This window comes from Mus caroli, unplaced genomic scaffold (assembly GCF_978045245.1).
Source record: "Mus caroli unplaced genomic scaffold, Mus_caroli_1 scaffold_6, whole genome shotgun sequence".
NCBI lineage: Eukaryota > Metazoa > Chordata > Mammalia > Rodentia > Muridae > Mus > Mus caroli.
In genome coordinates this window covers 22,888,348-22,906,683 of record NW_028227261.1, presented here as the reverse complement: position 1 = coordinate 22,906,683, position 18,336 = coordinate 22,888,348, and the positions used below count along the sequence as shown (strand labels likewise).

The window sequence follows — 18,336 nt, the reverse complement described above, 5'->3', positions numbered from 1 at the left end:
TCTGACCACCAAATAGTTTTTAATAACAAGAAAATGTTTACACATTATTCAACACGGGACATGGAAGAGGCCACGTTAGTAAACACTTCGGACCCCAGAGTGAATCCTCACCCCAAAGACTCCACCATTTCTCCATCACCAACTCTTTAGACCATGATAGAAGCTGGCAGAAGCGACTCACATCAGCGGTTTCCTTTCCTGTGGTAAAAGCTGATGGGGCTCACACCACACTGGGCTGCTGCAGTACACATAGGAGTTCTCATGATTCTAGCATTATACAATTTCAAGCTGAGATTATACTCAGAAATATGTTTAGAAAACAGTATTACAAAAGACTGGGTGGGTGAGCAGGGTGCAAAAAGAAACCCATGCACGGCGGCTATGCTGCAGAAGCGATGTCTTCACTGCCACAAGTCCTCCGTACGGCCAAACTTGAAAACCAGCCCTCTGCGGACAGAACGAGAAACACGACATGACTGCCTGGCTTGAGAAACTTCTAGAACGGTGGGAAGCATGTAACTTGCAGAGAAAGCACCCGAGAGCCACACACGCTGGCCCAGGGATGGCCCCACCCACAGTGGGCTGGGCCCTCCCCAATCAGTCACTAATTAAGAAAATGCCCTACAGGTTTGCTTAGAACCCAATTTTATGGGGAGGTGTTTTCCTAATTAACAAGTCGAGCAAGCCATGGGGAGCAAGCCTATAAGCAGCATCCCTCCACAGCCTCTGCATCAGCTTCTGCCTCCAGATTCCTGCCCTGCTTGAGTTCCTGCTCTGACTTCCTTCAGTGATGGACTATGATGTGGAACTATAAGCCAAATAAGCCCTTCCCTCTCTAAGCTGCTTCTGGTGGTGTTTATCACAGCAACTGTGATCCCGACTAAGGTGACAGGGACAAGGGCCAGTGGGAGAATAAATAACCAAGGTGTTTTTGGGTGAAGAAACAGTCCTCAGAATTCAAATGTCAAGAAGCCATGGGGTAAGGGCTGGGGGTGGCGGTCCACAGTCGTGCTAATGCTGAGAGTTCCGAGGGGAAAGTCCTGCCAGGCCTGGGGGCTCACACATGTGGTTCCAGCTGCTTAGGAAGGCAAAGGACCGCCTGAGCCCAGGAGTCTGAGTCCAGCCTTAACTACAGAGAGCAATTCCTTCCTTTAAAGAAAACACACAGCCGGGCGTGGTGGCGCACGCCTTTGATCCCAGCACTGGGGAGGCAGAGGCAGGCGGATTTCTGAGTTCGAGGCCAGCCTGGTCTACAAAGTGAGTTCCAGGACAGCCAGGGCTATACAGAGAAACCCTGTCTCGAAAAACCAAAACAAAAAAAAAAAAAAAAAAAAAAGAAAAAGAAAGAAAAAAAAAGAAATCACACACACATACACACTGGGCAAAATTACACACATAAACATAAAAACCATACATATAGAAAATGAAATTATATGCATGAAGCTAGAGAGATAGCTCAGTGGTTAAGAACACTGACTGCTCTTCCAGAGGTCCTGAGTTCAATTCCCAGCAACCACATGGTGGCTCACAACCATCTTAATGGGATCTGATGCCCTCTTCTGCTGTGTCTGATGAGAGTGACAGTGAGCTCATATACTTTAGAACAAAATGACACACAGACACAGAATTAAATCACAAACATGTAAGATCAGCTCCCCAATTGAACAAAATAACACACACACAAAACACACAGAGAAAACATATATTCACAGGTATAAGGTATAGTGGTGCATACATAGCTGTGATAGAGTTCAAGATGCTGGAGTGGAAGGACCATGAGTTCAAACTACTCTAGGTGACAATGTCTTCAAACAAAACTAAAACATACACACACACAGACACACACACATACACAGACACACACACACACACACATGAGAACAGTAAAGAATGAAAATCAGCACTTACCCAAAAAAGATGAAGGCATTCTGGAAAAATACAGCAATCCCAGGATACACTACGTCCTTTTCTGTACAAACAATTGTAATATTTAGAGGTTTAAGATCTCCAAACATCCAAGATCTCCAAACAGCCTGACTACAAAGTGAGTTCCAGGACAGCCAGGGCTACACAGAGAAACCCTGTCTCAAAAACAAACAAATAAACAATCTCCAAACAGTTAGGTCTGGATAGACCAGCAGACACCAGCTTCCTTGCCTACCCCAACTGACCATTCTGGCAGCGGCGATGGGTAAAGTACATGATGTGACCCATGGCAGACAGCACTGGCTTAGTATATGACAGCTCCCTCTGATCGGGTAATGGTACTTCCAGAGCCAATGCACAGTATACCTGGAAGGACAGTGTAGAAGGTGCTGTCCCTCAGGGAGCGGAGCCAACAACCAGGGGAGAAGACAGCAGCTCAAGGCGCGGAAATCAGAGGCGGAGAAGACCCCAGGAGAGGCGGGCAAAGAAAGGAGTAAGCAAGGGCAAGAACTGAGAGCAGAACTGAGGACAGAGGCCCTAGGCAGGAGCAGCTGGCACACTAGAGGAATGGCTGCTGGGTAAGAGATGAGCCAGCCAGGAGGTGAGAGGAAGTCCTGCAGGGCCTGGCAAGCAGGTCGGGAATGGGACTGGAGCTGACCCTAAGAGATCCTGCTAGGGCATCCTTTCAGGACAGCAGGAAAGAGACTGGTGGGATGAAGGGAGTAACAGCCATAGAGATGCTAAGAGGTGGCTGTGATGTGGATGGACACAGGATACTCTGTGCCCTGAACTAGATGTTCAGGGGAAAGAGGGCACCTTCCTTGGTAGGCCTTGGCTGAAGGCCTTAGCTGAGAGGTAGACACTGCAGGAGCTCTGAGCGCGGAAATGGGATCTCTCTGTGGTGTCTTGGCCCCAGGCTGTCAGGAGCACTTGCTAACTCATTAAATAACTCTGGGCCTGAAGACTCAGATGATATCAGCCTTTTCTCATCCCAAAATAGCCTGAGGCTTTGTCTAGGTCTCTACTATCTCTACTAACATCACCTCCTCCAGGGATAGCGGCTCACTCTTTAGTTCCAGCACTTGGGAGGCAGAGGCAGGTGGATCTCTGTGAGGTTGCCTATCTGCTGAGTGAGACCTAGTCTCCTGACAATGGTAACAAAGCCAGCCAACCAACCAACCAAACCAGACTAGGCCAGTCCAGGCTTTGTCAAGCACCAGCGCTGTGCTTTTTGTCTGTGATAGCTATAATCTATTTTATCTGGAGTGCTAAATAGGTTTCCTATTTTTCTAGGCTCCCTCGTTGGAATTTCAGCCAGCAAGGCAAGGCCTTTTCCAGCTCTGGCCTTAAATTAGTCTTACACAGTACATGTAACTGTTAACTATGTAAAAACAGGTGACGCCGTATCACCAAGGAGGCCTTACTGGAATAAATATGGACCAAACCAGGGCAATGTGGCAAACCCACGTAACCTCAGCACTCAGGAGGTGGAGGGGGAGATCCCTAATTCCCTGCCCCTCCCCCAGGCTACACGGCACAACTTTACCCTGGGTGTGGTGGTGAATGTCTATAATCCCAGAATTTGGGACTTTGAGAGAGGCAATAAGATTGATGGGCATTTGAGGCCAGGGTTATACATCAGAAGTATTTCACCAAAATAAAAACAAACCTTTGGCCAGGTTGTGGTGGCGCACGCCTTTAATCCCAGCACTTGGGAGGCAGAGGCAGGCGGATCTCTGAGTTTGAAGCCAGCCTGGTCTACAGAGGGAGTTCCAGGACAGCTAAAGCTACACAGAGAAACCTTGTCTTGAAAAACCAAAACCAAACCAAACCAAACCAAACCTTCAGTGGGAGGGTGCTTGCTCCCAGAGGTAGTGGCATCCTTTTTTCTGTCTTCTTTTCTTTTCTTTTCTTTGGTTATTAAGACAGGGTTTCTTTATGAAGTCTTGGCTGCCCTTGAACTCACTCTATAGACCTGGCTGGCCTCGTCTCAGAGATCCATCTGCCTCTGCCTCCTAAGTGCTAAGATTAAAGGTGTGCGCCACCACCACCACCATAGGCTCAGCACTTAATTAAACCAAAAACCCTGGGATGTCAGAGCTCTGCACCTATGTATGCTGCATGTGGCTGACAGTCCTGATTGACAACTTGACTGCAGAGTAAACCAAGCACACACCCTGGAAGACAGATCACAAGTCCTCTGTCCTAACCAATGAGCTAATTCAACCATGGAACCATGACTGGGTGAGCAGCCCTCCCTGGGGTGGGGGTGGGGCTGCTGGGGACATGCTCTGCCAGCCTAGCTTGGCTCTGCCTCGTTCCTATTCCTCTTCTCTGTTTCCTGGCTGCCAGGAGGTGAGTGCCTCTGAGCCATCATCCCTCCCTCCTGCTTCCATCAATGCCAGTGATGTGGGGCTGGCTGCCCCTGAGCTACAAGCTCTAGGCTGAGCCAAGACAAATCCTCTCTTGTTTCAGGGCTCCTCTCAGGTCACCGAGCCCCAAGCATGAATAATGAAGATGCTACTCTGGGGTCAAGAGCAAGGGGCAGAGCTGGAGCCCATGCCTTCCAAGTACTAAGTCAGGAAAAAACATACAAAGCTATCTACTGATGGGAGGAGTCTCAGTAGCCGGCACGCGCGCACACACACACACACACACACACACACACACGCGCACACACCCCTTAGTCAGGATCACTCACCAAAAGCAGCTTAGGGAGGGAAAGGCTTATACATATGTGTGTGTGTGTGTGTACACATACATATATAAAATGATTCATCCTAAAATATGGATGTATTTGGATGTAACATCCCAGTAGGGGTTGAAAGTAAAATGTATCCTTACCCTTAGCGACATAACCTCCAAAGAGAATCCACATGGAGGCAATCAGGGATCCGAAAGCCAACATGAAGCCGATGAAGAGCCAGATGCGAGCTCCTGAAAAGAGATACACTGTTACCACAGCTGCTCCACAGACAGCTGTGGACTTCACAAGGCCAAGGAGCTGAATGTGTATCCAGGCCTGGGATTCCAACAGTTGGAGGTAGAGGTGGGAAGGTCTGAGGTTCAAGGCTGGCCTGGGTTACATAAGACCTGGCCTCAAAATAAAGCGAAAGGGTTGGTGAGGACCGGTCTGGTAGAGGCCCTTGCTGCCAAGCCAGATGCCTCGGTTTGACCCCCAGGACCCAAATGGCAACAAGAGAGACCTAACTGCAACAAGCTGTCCTCTGACCTTTATCCAGGTACCATGGCATGTGTATGCCCACACTCATACCCCCCACCTCCGCCAGATATGGAGGCTGATGTAGAAGAAATGCCAGTCTGAGCTACACAGTAAGGTATAGGCCAGCAAATAGTATAGAAACCCTGTTTCAAAAAACCAAAACCACCTATAGCACACGTGTACTCAGCTGGGCGTGGTGGCGCACGCCTTTAATCCCAGCACTCGGGAGAAAGAGGCAGGCGGATTTCTGAGTTCGAGGCCACCCTGGTCTACAGAGTGAGTTCCAGGACAGCCAGGGCTATAGAGAAACCCTGTCTTGAAAAACCAAAAAAAAAAAAAAAAAAAAAAAAAACAAACAAAACAAAACAAAAGCACACGTGTACTCATGACATAATATACCTACACACAAAAATAAACAAGTATAAAAATCAATGGGCTAGGTATGGTGGCACATGCCTGTGTCCATACACTTTGGGGTGGGGGGTTGGGTTAATCTATTCCAATTCAGGGCCATCCTTGGCTATGTTTGAAGTTAGCCTGGGATCCTGTCTCAGATAAAGTCAGGGGCCAGTGAGATGGCTTGGTGGGTAAATGTGCTTGCTATGCAAGTCCGAGGCCAGAAATGCTATCCCTTGAACTTTCTTAAATAGCTAGATGCAGGGCAGGGCAGGGGAGATGGCTCAGCACTTAAGAGGACTTAACTCAGTACTTCAGCCACACATGTGGTGCACAAACGTGTGAATAAGCATCCACACACATTAAAAAAAAATGGTTGCCAGGCAGTGGTGTCGCATGCCTTTAATCCCAGCACTTGGGAGGCAGAGGCAGGCGGATTTCTGAGTTTGAGGCCAGCCTGGTCTAGAGAGTGAGTTCCAGGACAGCCAGGGCAACACGAGAAACTCTGTCTCAAAAAACCAAATAAATAAAACAAAAAAGGTCTAAGATTATAAAATATTTCAAAATGCTAACACAAGCTAAGTGTAGTGATGCACGCCTATAATCCTGGCACTTGGGAAGCAGAAGCCGGTATCTCTGTGAGCTCAATAGCGAGTTTCAGGCCAGCCAGGGCTATGTAGTAAGATCCTATCTAGAAAAACAAACAGACCCCCTTTCCCCCAATGCTAATACAACCAAATATTTCTGTCAAAAACAACACTCAAGTCTTAGGTAGTTTAATGTGATCGGATTCTGCTCCGCACACGTTGCCAGCGCCTGCTCTCTGTGGCAGCCTGCAGACACTTAAGACTACCTGTTATCACTGAGGTCAGAGACTCACGCCTGGTGGGTTCTGTGCTCACAGCCGCCTCTGATGTATGCCTTGGAATCCAGCATCTCCCTGTCTTACGCCTGAACCCAAGAAGCCCGACATGTACCCTGCCTTGTAGAAGTCTCAGTTCGGGGAAGAAAGCTGTGTGGTAAGGTGTCAGCGCCTCTTTACCTGTCTGGCCCAGACAGCCTTCGCTGTAGCTGTCGCCTCGCACTTGCCCATTCGATACTGCGTTAATCCTGCAGGAGGCGGAAAAGCAAGAAATCAGGGGCTCGCCATCCAAGGAGAAGCTGTCTACTGCATCAAACTCAAGGGTTGCCCAAGTTCAAGGTGAAGAAGGCTCCTGAGCCTTGAGCCATGGGCCCACGTGACTCAGATCACCTAAGGAAGTCCCTTCAAGTGAGACACACCCTGGGACCACAGGAGAAATGGTACCACCTGGTAAGCTGTTAGGAAACTCTTGGACTCACCTTAAACCTACAGAGCTGAATGTCCAGCTTGGAGCTCCAGAGCCTAGTTCTAACAAATCTCTCGGGTGATTTGAATGCTTGTGAAAAAGTAAGTATAGGACCGGAAAGACGGCTTAGGGGTTAAGAACACTCACTGCACATGCCCAGGAGCCTAGTTCTGAGCCTAACACACCAACTGTCTGTACTGGAGCTCCTGGGCCTCCTAGGAAACCCACATTAACATGCGCAAATCCACACGCCTAGTTTCTAAAAATTAATCTTAAAGGCTGAAATGTGGTGGTGCTAGGACACCTTTAGTCCTAGCACCCGGGAGGCTGAGGCAGATGGATCTCTGTGAGCTCGAGGCCAGCCTGGTCTACAAAGTTCCAGGGCAGCCAGGGCTACACAGGAAACTTGCCTCAAAAAATAAAAATAAAATAAAATAAATGAGCCAGGCAGTGGTGGTGCACGCCTTTAACCCCAGCACTTGGGAGGCAGAGGCAGGCGGATTTCTGAGTTCGAGGCCAGCCTGGTCTACATGGTGAGTTCCAGGACAGCCAGGGCTATACAGAAAAACCCTGTCTCAAAAAAACAAAAACAAACAAGCAAGCAAGCAAGGACGCCTAAGGTGGGCCTGCTGCCATCAGGTATGGGAAGTGAAGAACCCTGCCACACACTCACATGCCTGCCTGTGCGTGGCACCCCCTCCCCCACAGGCAGGGCTGCCGCTGCTGCTTCATAAGCAGCAAAGCAGAAGAGTAAAGATCTGGGGCAAAATGAATGAAAACTCTTACACACGTACAAGTGCATGCACACACCAGTCAGAACAGTGCTTGCTCAACTTATGTCAGCATTCTTAAGGAAGCCCGGTAGCCTCATTATTACAGTAAACTGCAACAGAATGGAGAGACGGGAGGCTGTGGACCAGCTGAGCACCAAAGAAAAGTGCCCTGGCACGGTGCAAGCAGCTGTCTAAGTCAGACTCACTCTACGTGTGTGATGATCAAACTCCGCCTTCCTCAGTGGCTCACAAGCCCCTCAATTTGCTGGGAAAAGACTTTTACACATGTAAGTGTGTGGGGGACGGGTGGGAGTTAAAATGTGGGGAATCTGGTACCTGGACCAGGGAAAGGCTGAGTCCAAGTGCTAAGGTTCACAGGTGTCCTCGGCCATGCACAGAAACCCACTTGGAATGGCTTTTGGAGAAGAGAAAAAGTTATTTTTCTGGCATTCTTAACTAAAACCTCTGACTTTTTTTTTTATTATTTCCCTCAATTATTGTAAAATGGGATATAAATTCATCAAGGCTCCTAAAATACCCAGGTCCTGTACGTGGGTGGGTATATGGTCACCTCGCCCTGGCACACAGCCACTGTCCGTGAGCTGGAGACACCAAGGGAACCGGAGGGACAGCTGGGGAAAAGGCCGAGCTCTGGCTTCATCTCAGAGCCTTACAAAGGCGCACACAGAAGTGAAAATATGCCCAGCACTCGAGGCAGGAGGATCACAATATTCCAGTCCAACCTGGGCCACATGTGGAGATTCTCAAACCTCAACGGCACTCACCACGCCCTGTGAGTGAGGAAAGAGGTATAATAAAGACAGTAGGGCGACCGGGATCTCCACTCCCAGATGACGGTTCTCAGCATGTGTGTGGGGCAGATGGGAAGCCCAGGGGAATGCACACCTAAGTCTTCGCAGAGAAGCCACTGCACGGGGCTGGGAATGGAACGGTTTGGGGCAAGAGTGAGAAGTGGGATGGGACCAGGACCATCAGAAGGTCTCTGGATGTAAGGATGAATTCTATCCCTGTGAAGCCTGTCTTCCAGGCACCTGAAACCTTTCCTTAAAGATTAAAATACTCACTCATAGAGTATTTTAGATCCGTGGACAACAAAGTCTCTGCCACACCTTCACCAATAAGCACTCAAGGGGTGAAGATAAGGGTGTGGCTATGCCGGAGTGCTAGTTTAGCAAGCTCAAGGCCTTGGATTGTGCCCCAAGCATCATAAGAGTAATGAATACACATACACATGTACACACACACACACATGTACACACACACACATGTACACGTACATGCATGGAAAGAAAATTACCTGGATGTTGGCAGCAGGGTGTGGTCGTAATTTGGCAGTCCCTCTGGCCTACAGCAGACCCAACAACTACTTGTACTCATAGGCAGGGAGGTGGGGTGGCTTTTTTCCTGAGTTCTGCCTGCTGACAGCACTGATGCTCAGGGTGACACCCCTTACCTGGTGTTCAGGAGGCCAGCAGCCCCTTAGCCCCTCACTCCGGGCTGAAGCACTGACCCAGGACTGGATCTCCATTTTCCCCTCAGACTTTTTTTTTGTTGTTTGTTTTGTTTTGTTTTTGTTTTGGGGGGTTTTAGTTTGGCTTGGTTTGGGTTTTTTTTTTTAATTAGGTATTTTCCTCATTTATATTTCCAATGCTATCCCAAAAGTCCCCCATACCCTCCCCCTCCACTCCCCTAACCACCCACTCCCACTTTTTGGCCCTGGCGTTCCCCTGTACTGGGGCATATAAAGTTTGCAAGTCCAATGGGCCTCTCTTTCCAGTGATAGCCGACTAGGCCATCTTTTGATACATATGCAGATAGAGTCAAGAGCTCCGGGGTACTGGTTAGTTCATAATGTTGTTCCACCTATAGGGTTGCAGATCCCTTCAGCTCCTTGGGTATTTTCTCTAGCTCCTCCATTGGGGGCCCTGTGATCCATCCAATAGCTGACTGTGGGCATCCACCCCTCAGACTTCTTACACAAAAGAAAGGTGCCAAGCGTTGGCAGACAAAGGTCTGCAGCATGCCAAAGAAAGGCCTGTGTGGGGGTACACGTGTAACCCCAGCCAACTGGGAGGCTGAGGTGCAGGGAAAACCAATCCCAGGCCAGCCTGGTCACACAGTGAGAGCCTGTCTCCAAAACAACAGCTGGTCTCTACAGGAAACACTAGGGAAACATAGTGAATTCATTCAACATGGGGGATGAACACGAGGTGATCTGGAATGGGGCACAAGGGGACAAAGAGGTGAGAATCTATGACAACTTGTCAAAGGGGGAGGACTTCAGACAGGAACGCCAGGAACAGAGACAGAATTATCACTGTGCAGTTAGAAGGCCAAAACCAAAAGGAAAACTTCAGAGCCACAGTCCCAGGTGCATTGAGCTTTTTCTCTGCTCTCCAGGACTGTCTCTACCTCCTCCTCAGGCACCTGACAATGCCCCCACTCCTGACTCCCCCTCAAGCTCCTAACACCCTCCACCCCCACCCCTCTCCAGAGTGACTCTCTCCACCTCTCCCACTGACTCCTGACCCCCCTCTGACTCCTAACCTCTGGCTCCTGACATTCCCTCCATCCACTCCTACCCCCCTTCCTGAGCCCCTCTGGCTCTGGAGTGACTGTGTCCACCTCCCCCTCAGGCTCCTGCCTCCTGCTCCCCCTCTGGCTCCTGATACCTCCACCCCTTCAGTCTTGTGTGCCCCCCTCCCCTCGGGCATCTGTACTTGCAGTCATTTAAAATGCTCTTAAGGGAATCTCACTAAGTTACTGTCCACCTCCCTGCCTGCTGCTGTTTTAGCCGCCACCAATTCTCATGCGGAGAGTAGGGGCCAGGCTGTGAGCTTAGTAAGTACCTCGGGTGTCATAAAGCTATAGGAAAGTACACAGGGTCCAGGACTCACATGGAACTTTCACCTTTGCTAGGACAGAAGCAAGCAGAGCTAAGAGAACCGGAAGAAGCGATGGGAGCGGGCAGAAGCCAGGGAACGAGAAAAGCAGAACTGTCAGCTCCCCTTCTGACAGTGTCCTTGCTGGCCTTGAACTCACAGCAATCCTCCTTTCTCAGCCTACCCAAGGGCTGGCAATTTTGACTTGTTTCTTTCTTCTGGATTTATTTATGGGCATGTGGTGTTTTACCTGCATGCATGTACAAGTGTCTGGTGCCTGCAGAGAGGCCATAAGATGCCCAGGAGCTGGAGTTACAGGAGGCTCTGAGCCACCATGAGGATGGTGAGAACTGAACCCAGGTCTTTCTCTCCAGGCCCTTTGTATTATTTCCTGAGACCGAGTCCCTTGGCTGGCATGGGATGTTATAAGTAGGCTAGGCTGGCCTGAAACTTGCAGCCATCTCCCTGTCTTCATTCCAAGTGCTGGGATTACAGGTTCCAAGTGTGCCCAGGGGTCCTTCTTACCTACCAGAATTTTAAATTGTGTCTAGGGTCATTTTAGTCTGTGACATTCTACGTAGGCGGGGTGATGCCATCACTTACATGAGGAAGGCGATGGTTGCTATGACGCCACAGGTATGGTATGAGTGGTTGAACTGATCCATCCTGGGGTACATGACAGCCGCGTCTATGATGATCCACCATCCCGTGAAAAACTGAAAACAGACAGACAAAAGAAGGTGATGTCAGCAAGACCCATCAGCAACAGCACATGTTACCACAGGGTGTTTGAACCAAGGAACATGTCTGCAATTCTTATTCCTTTGGATGATTACAGTACAGCCATTTGATGGTTTCAGATATGTCTCCAGACACATCAGAAGAGAGCATTGGATTCCATTGCAGATGGTTGTGAGCCACCATGTGGTTGCTGGGATTTGAACTCAGGACCTCTGGAAGAGCAGTCGGTGTACCACTGAGCCATCTCTCCAGCCCTTGTCCAAGATTTAAAAAAAAAAAAAAGAAGTAATTTATCCTCTGTTATGTGTGTGAATGTCATGCGTATCACATTTGAGCCTCGTGTCCATGGAGCTCAGGGGAGGGCATCAGAACCAGGGAAGCTGGGTTACAGAGGGTTGTGAGCCACCATATGGGTGCTGGCAACTGAACTTGGGTCCTCTGCAAGAGCAACAAAGGTTTCTAACCCCCGAGCCATCTCTCCAGCCCTGCATTTAAGGTATTTTATTCAAAGATTAAAATTTAAAGCTTTTCAAAACATGAGATTTTCTACAGTGGTATTAAATTTTGCCATGTCTTTGAAAAAAAATATGATGAAATTCAAGGCTGGAGAGGGGCTTAGTGGTTAAGAGCACTGGCTGCTCTTTCAGAAGACCCAGGTTCAATTCCCAGCAACCACACCCAGCTCACGACTGGGGATCTGACAACCTCACATAAATACACTTAGTAAATTATTAAAAAACAATAATAATCAAAGATGAGGTACAGAAAAAAATATTTAAACTTGAGTTTCTAGTCATTCATTTACTTAAAATTTCTTCCTTCCAAGCTGGGGTTCAGTGACAGAGAACTTGTCTATTCAGTGTGAGGTCCTAGGTTCAGTGTCTAGTAAAAGTATTTCTCTTTAGATCAGTCAGCAGCGGCTGGCAAGATGGCTCAGTGGTTAAGAGCATGGTCTGTCCCTCCATAGGACCCAGGTTCAACTCCAAGCACCCACATAGCAGCTCCCAACTGTTTGTAACTCCAATTCCAAGGGATATGACACCCTCACATCAATGTACATAAAATAAAAAAAAAATAAAACAAAGGAAAAGAGAACAGGCAGCAGGTAAGATCTTCAACCATAACTTTAGACTACAAGAGAATGTGTTATGTAAATAGCTTTATCCTTCAAATCCCCCTGAGCACTGTATTTCACAGCTCAAGGTGACACACACTGCAACCCCAGCACTTGGGAAGCAGAGGCGGGATAATGGAGACCTCAAGGGCATCCTTGCCTATGTGTGAGTTCGAAGCCATCATGACCTACAGCAGATCCATCCATCCATCCAAAAAAAGAAAAAACGAGCTCATGATCTTCCTAATGCTTCTCCCTACGAGGTCAGGGCAAGTGTGATCCGGATGGCCTGAGAATTGGGAATATCTATCTCGACTGATTTGGACCTGATTGTCTCTTTAATCCTTTCCTCCTTTTTTTTTTTTTTTTTTTTTTTAAAGATTTATTTATTATATGTAAGTACATTGTAGCTGTCCTCAGATATTCCAGAAGAGGGCATCAGATTTCATTACAGAAGGTTGTGAGCCACCATGTAGTTGCTGGGATTTGAACTCGGGACCTTCGGAAGAGCAGTCGGTGCTCTTAACCACTGAGCCATCTCGCCAGCCCCTTTCCTCCTTTTTTTAAAACATGGTCTCACTATTTGCCCTAGTTGTCCTGGAACTCAAGTATAGACCAGGCTGGCCTTGAACTCACAGAGATCCACCTGCCTCTGCCTCCTGAGTGCCGAGATCAAAGGTACGCATCACACCTGGCCCTCTTCAACCCTTTAAACCTTCTGTGCTCACCGAGTCAAGGACGTATAACCCATAATAAGTAACTGCATACAATGTTTCATTATGACAACTATTTACACCTTTTTTTTTTTTTTTGGTTTTTCGAGACAGGTTTTCTCTGTGTAGCCCTGGCTGTCCCGGAACTCACTCTGTAGACCAGGCTGGCCTCGGACTCAGAAATCCACCTGCCTCTGCCTCCCAAGTGCTGGGATCAAAGGTGTGCACCACCACGCCTGGCTAACCATTAACACTATTAACAAACTCACAAGTCAAACATCACTAAGTAAAATAAGTTTGGTGATTATTTTTTAAAAGGACACATTTGAAAACATCACATGCGGGGGGGGGGGGGTCGTGGGGGCTGGTGAGATGGCTCAGCAGGTAAGAGCACTGACTGTTCTTCCAAAGGTCCTGAGATCAAATCCCAGCAACCCCATGGTGGCTCACAACCATCTGTATTGAGATCTGACGCCCTCTTCTGGTGCATCTGAAGACAGCTACAGTGTATTTATTTATAATAATAAATAAATCTTTGGGCCAGAGTGGAGAGAGCAGAGGTCCTAGAATTCAATTCCCAACAACTACATGAAGGCTCACAACCATCTGTACAGCTGCAGTGTACTCATACACATAAAACAGATAAATAAATCTTTAAAAAAAGAAAAAGAAAAAAGAAAACATCACACATAATCTAAACCATCTATACAGCCACAGATCAACACATGGAGGGCCAAGGTGTCACAGGGACTTACTAGCACGCCAGCAGCGATGGAGGCGATCGTGTTCCGCTTCTCCCCCCAGTCCATGCACTCCGAGCACCTCGAGCCTTCTAGAAATCCAGACATCTTTTCAGGTCACTAAACCAAAACCATCACAGTTAAACAAGGTCCTTCGGTTTTCTTGTTTCAAAGCCGGCTGTGTTTCTGCAAAATAACAGCTGGATGATAACCTAACACAAGTTACAGATGCGCTTTATTCCAGCTCTACTAATTTCTTCGGGATGTCTGATGCTGCTTTGGTGGGGAGTGAGGTACTAGGGACGGAGTCTACGTTTAATGTAAAACTTGGTTTTAGCTGGGACTGGGGTGGTGGCTGCCTCGGCCTGCAATCCTAGCATTTGGCGGGCTGAGGCAGGAGGACTGGGCTCAGTCAGAGGGCCAGCCAGAGCTACAGAGTGAGTTTCAGGCCAGTCTGTCCAGAAAAGACTAAACAAGGGGCTGGTGAGATGGCTCTGCACTTAAGTGCACTCACTGGCTGCTCTTTCAGAGGTCCCAGCAACCACATGGTGGTTCATAACCATCTATAAGGGGATCTGGCGCCCTCTTCTGGCCTGCGGGTGTACAGGCAGCACAGCACTCATAAATAAATACAAATTTAGAAAAGACAAGAAAACAAAACAAAATCAGGATGGCCTTAGCATATTTACATAATATGAATGAAGGTGATTACATTAACCTTAAACAAAAATGTTCTGTCACAAAAATGACATCTCCTCAAAGATGTCACATTTTATTATTGCAAGTCCACTAGTTCTTTAAGTGAGTGCAATGATGCTTAGCCCTCCACAGCTGCTTTCTAAACCTTAAGCTCCCTACTAAAGGTTCCGATTTGATTTTAATAATAAGGACGTGATAGACTTTGGTTTTAAGGTAAAAATGTAGACTTGGATGGAAAATACTTCCCCTAGGAGTCTGCACATTTTATCCTACATCTGTGTCTTTCATGACCAGATTAAGAAGAGAACGGCTCAACTTCGGGCTTTATTTCTATTTCGTTTTTTCTCCACTATTTGTCCCTTCACCAAGTCTGCCTTCGGATGTCATTACTTTGTAAAGGGCACTCATCTTACTATCCCTAACTCTGCTACTGATTCTGTTTGAACATTCCCCACAAAAAAGGGCAGGCCTGAAACGAATTCAGACTTAAAATAAAGAACGTGCAGTCAAATTACCACGGTCAGCCGAAATTGTCTTAAATCCCATAAACCCCTCCTCCTTCAAGTTCAGCTGTGCAGACCCAGCCGGAGAAACATCACTCATCTTTATTTCACAGATAAAACCTCAACTACATACAACTCGCTCACAGTGAACACCCCAGATCTCACATGACTCCCTCAGGAAGGCGATTTCAGTTTTAGCCGCCTCTAAACAAGCTAAAGGGAAAAACGCATAGACTTTTGTTTTGAGTTCAGGTCTGAAAATACACTCGTTTTTATCTAATGACTGGAAAGAAAAGCAACCCACTATGTGTAATTGTCGTTTCCCCCAATGGCCCACCCGAGTCCATTTTTCGCTGCACAATTCTTTGACATGTTCAAAGGCAGACCCGCCCTGCAGACTGGAGGAACAGGGCGCGGTTACGCGTGGGCCGAACCCGGACGCTCCACCGTCGGATGAGCTTGCCTAGCTCCACAGTTCTGGGGAAGAGTCCCTGCCACAGGAAGCGGCCCCGCAGGTCGCGCGATCTCAGCCCGGCGGCGTCCAAGAGCTGGGGCACGGCCACTGCCGCGAGTTCGAGCCCGGCCCGCTGCTCCGCCCTCCCGTCCGCACTCACGTCCAAGTCCGGAGTTGGGAGTCGCGGCGCGTTTGGTAGCCTCGGTTTACTCCAGTTCTGCAAGAAAACAAAACAACCACAGGCAATCAGACTCCCGGATGTCGATGTGACGGTCCGCCCCCGAGTCAGTGCGCATGCGGATCGAGAGGGAAGGGCGGATCCCTGGGGTGCAGCCTATGGGCCACGCCCACCGCGCCGACAAGTCTGTGGGTTACCCGGACTCCCTTGTCACTGTGAGAAATGGTAGAGTGGAGCCTGTCTTCTGGGATGCGACCAAGGAAGGGAGGCAACAGTTCACCTGTACTATTTGGTTTTGTTGTTGTTACACTTTTTAAAATGTATTCTTCTTGTCATTGTGTAGCGATCAGACAGATCAGCCACCCTCCCGGAGTCGGTCCTTCCTTTCCTTCGGTCATACGGGTCCCAGGAATCAAACTCAGGTTATTTGACTTAGCAAGTACCTGCTTTACCTGCTGAGCCATTTTTCCGGCCCGATGGTGACTTTAAGAGGGCTGGGATTGGCCCTGCTGTCATCTCATGTTCACGTGGGTGGCAGGTAGTCAGGAGCCTGTGGCACAGAAGGTGGTTGGGTGGCTCACTGCCTTGCAGGAGGGATCATCTCTCCGGTCCCCAGCATTGTCCTTTGATGCATGAAATCTATGTAGCTTTTGTTGGGAGGGGGAATTAGCTGATTGGTATTTGAAACTATACAATACCCCCTCCACACAACCCCCCCCCCCCCACACACACACACATACTACTGTGCCTGAACCCAGGGCTCTACCACTCAGTCCTGGTTCTAGACCCATAACCTATTTAACTTTTTCATGTTTTACATGATGAGTATTTTGCTTGCATGCACATCTGTGCGCCACTGTGCACTGTGCTGGCAGAGGCCAGAAGAGGTGCCTAGAACTGGAATTACAGCTATTGTGAGCTACCGTGTGGGTGTAGAGAACTGAACCTGGGTCGTCGTCGGAGAGAACAGCCTGCACTCTGAATCACCGCGTCATCTTTCCAGCAACTCCAGGACCTATTTTTAAATGGACACGTTTCTTAGCCCTAGAGATTAAAGGTTTATTGTGACTGGCTAAAGACTGGTTAATGTCTCAAGGTCAAGCAGTGCTCCCCTAGCCCAGTATGTGTGTGTGTGTGTGTGTGTACGCGTGCCCGTGTGTGCACATGCATGTGCATGTAGGCATTTATTTCTTTAGTTACTATTCTGGACCTCCCCATGCTAAGTTGACATTCTACCTCTGAGCCATCTCTCCAGGTCTTTTGTTTTTGTTTTTTCCAAACATGGTTTCTCTGTGTAGCCTTAGTTTTCCTGAAATCTGTTCTGTAGGCCAGGCTGGCTGGTCTTGATCTCAGAGATCTGCCTGCCTCTGCTTCTCAAGGGCCAGGATTAAAGGCCCACACCGCCACCACCACCACCACTACCACCAAACCCAAATGCAGATCTTAATGAAAACTTTTAAATGTCTATTCATATTTTCTAACTTGCTCTTAGTAAAGCTTCTACGAAGCTAAGTTCTGCAATGAAACCCTGCTGGAGGTCTGCTGGAGCTATTGGGTCCTGTCTGGGCAGAGCTCAGGGTTGGGTGAAGCTCCTAAGTCAAGATGCAGGACCACTGAAGCCCCCGGGGCAGTGGAGGTGAAGGGCAGGCCACGGTCCACAGGGACAAACAGCCAAAGCGCCTTCTTCTTTGCTCTTCTTTGCATTGTCTGTACTTCTTTACTGGCTGTATTAGTTACGTTGCTGTTTTTGTGATAAAATACTTCACTCAAAGCAACTTATAGGAGGTTATTTGGATTATAGTCCTGGAGGGAGGAATCCATCATGGGGCCAGGGATGTGACAGCAGGTGACAGGCACAGTGCCTTGAGCAGGAAACTAGGGGCTTACATGTTCAACCCCAAGCATGAGGTAGGGCTGGAGACTTGGAATGGGGCAAGGATTTATAATCTCAGGTCCTACCCCTAGTCACGTACTTCCTTCAGCAAGGGTGTACCACCTATGCCTCCCCAAGCAACGCCGCCATCTAGGAACCAAATATCCAAATGTCCAAGATGATGGGGGACATTTTTTGTTTGTTTGTTTTTTGAGACAGGGTTTCTCTGTATAGCCCTGGCTGTCCTGGAACTCACTCTGTAGACCAGGCTGGCCTCGAACTCAGAAATCTGCCTGCCTCTGCCTCCCGAGTGCTGGGATTAAAGGCATGCGCAACCACACCCGGCGATGGGGGACATTTTTTATTCTGTTATACAGACCAATCTAAATGAGTGGGCTCAGCCCCTGTGCATGGTTCTCCATGAGACTATGAAGGAAGCTATGATCTGCAGTACCCCAAAAGAGAGCTGTACTTAGGTCAAACATCCTACAAGCCTGACTGTCAAGTCTGACTGGCAGATCCAGGGTGAGATTATTCTGGGCTAAATAGCCCTCCTAAATAGCCACTTACTGCCTATCTGTGTTCGACTAGCATTCTTGTGACAAGCAGTTAAAATCCTCTTTGGAATATGCAAACACCAGTTTCAGTTCCTCCTGGCCACCCCTGTTGTTGAGGTAGCCTATTAGAATTACCAACCATCTGTGCAGTTCTGCCACGCATCCACCCGTCCGTTTGCCCATCTGGACCATGTCCTGCTCTTCACCTCCTCTGC

General features: G+C 48.4%; 1 protein-coding gene across 2 annotated transcripts; it reads right to left on the bottom strand.

The window, feature by feature from the left end:
* Positions 1–15,798, bottom strand: Tmem50a (transmembrane protein 50A). 2 transcript variants are annotated; one of them, XM_029476856.2, is made up of 7 exons: positions 15,674–15,798; positions 13,873–14,043; positions 11,153–11,265; positions 6,588–6,655; positions 4,771–4,863; positions 1,909–1,969; positions 1–447 (listed from the first exon to the last, which is right to left on the bottom strand). In XM_029476856.2, exons 2-7 carry the CDS (start codon positions 13,963–13,965, stop codon positions 402–404), a joined length of 474 nt encoding a protein of 157 aa, XP_029332716.1. In that variant the 5' UTR covers positions 13,966–14,043; positions 15,674–15,798; the 3' UTR covers positions 1–401. The 2 variants fall into 2 exon arrangements, with proteins under 2 accessions (XP_029332716.1, XP_021016413.1); XM_021160754.3 differs by having other exon boundaries at positions 13,873–13,977.
* Between the last annotated feature and the right edge of the window lie 2,538 nt (positions 15,799–18,336).

Excerpts from the sequence above, each read along its gene's own strand:
- Tmem50a (XM_029476856.2), bottom strand. The coding sequence starts at position 13,965 with ATGTCTGGATTTCTAGAAGGCTCGAGGTGCTCGGAGTGCATGGACTGG. Across the intron at positions 11,266-13,872 it reads CCATCGCTGCTGGCGTGCTA|TTTTTCACGGGATGGTGGAT; the intron begins GTAAGTCCCTGT and ends GTCTGTTTTCAG. Across the intron at positions 6,656-11,152 it reads GCAACCATCGCCTTCCTCAT|GATTAACGCAGTATCGAATG; the intron begins GTAAGTGATGGC and ends CGCCTCCTGCAG.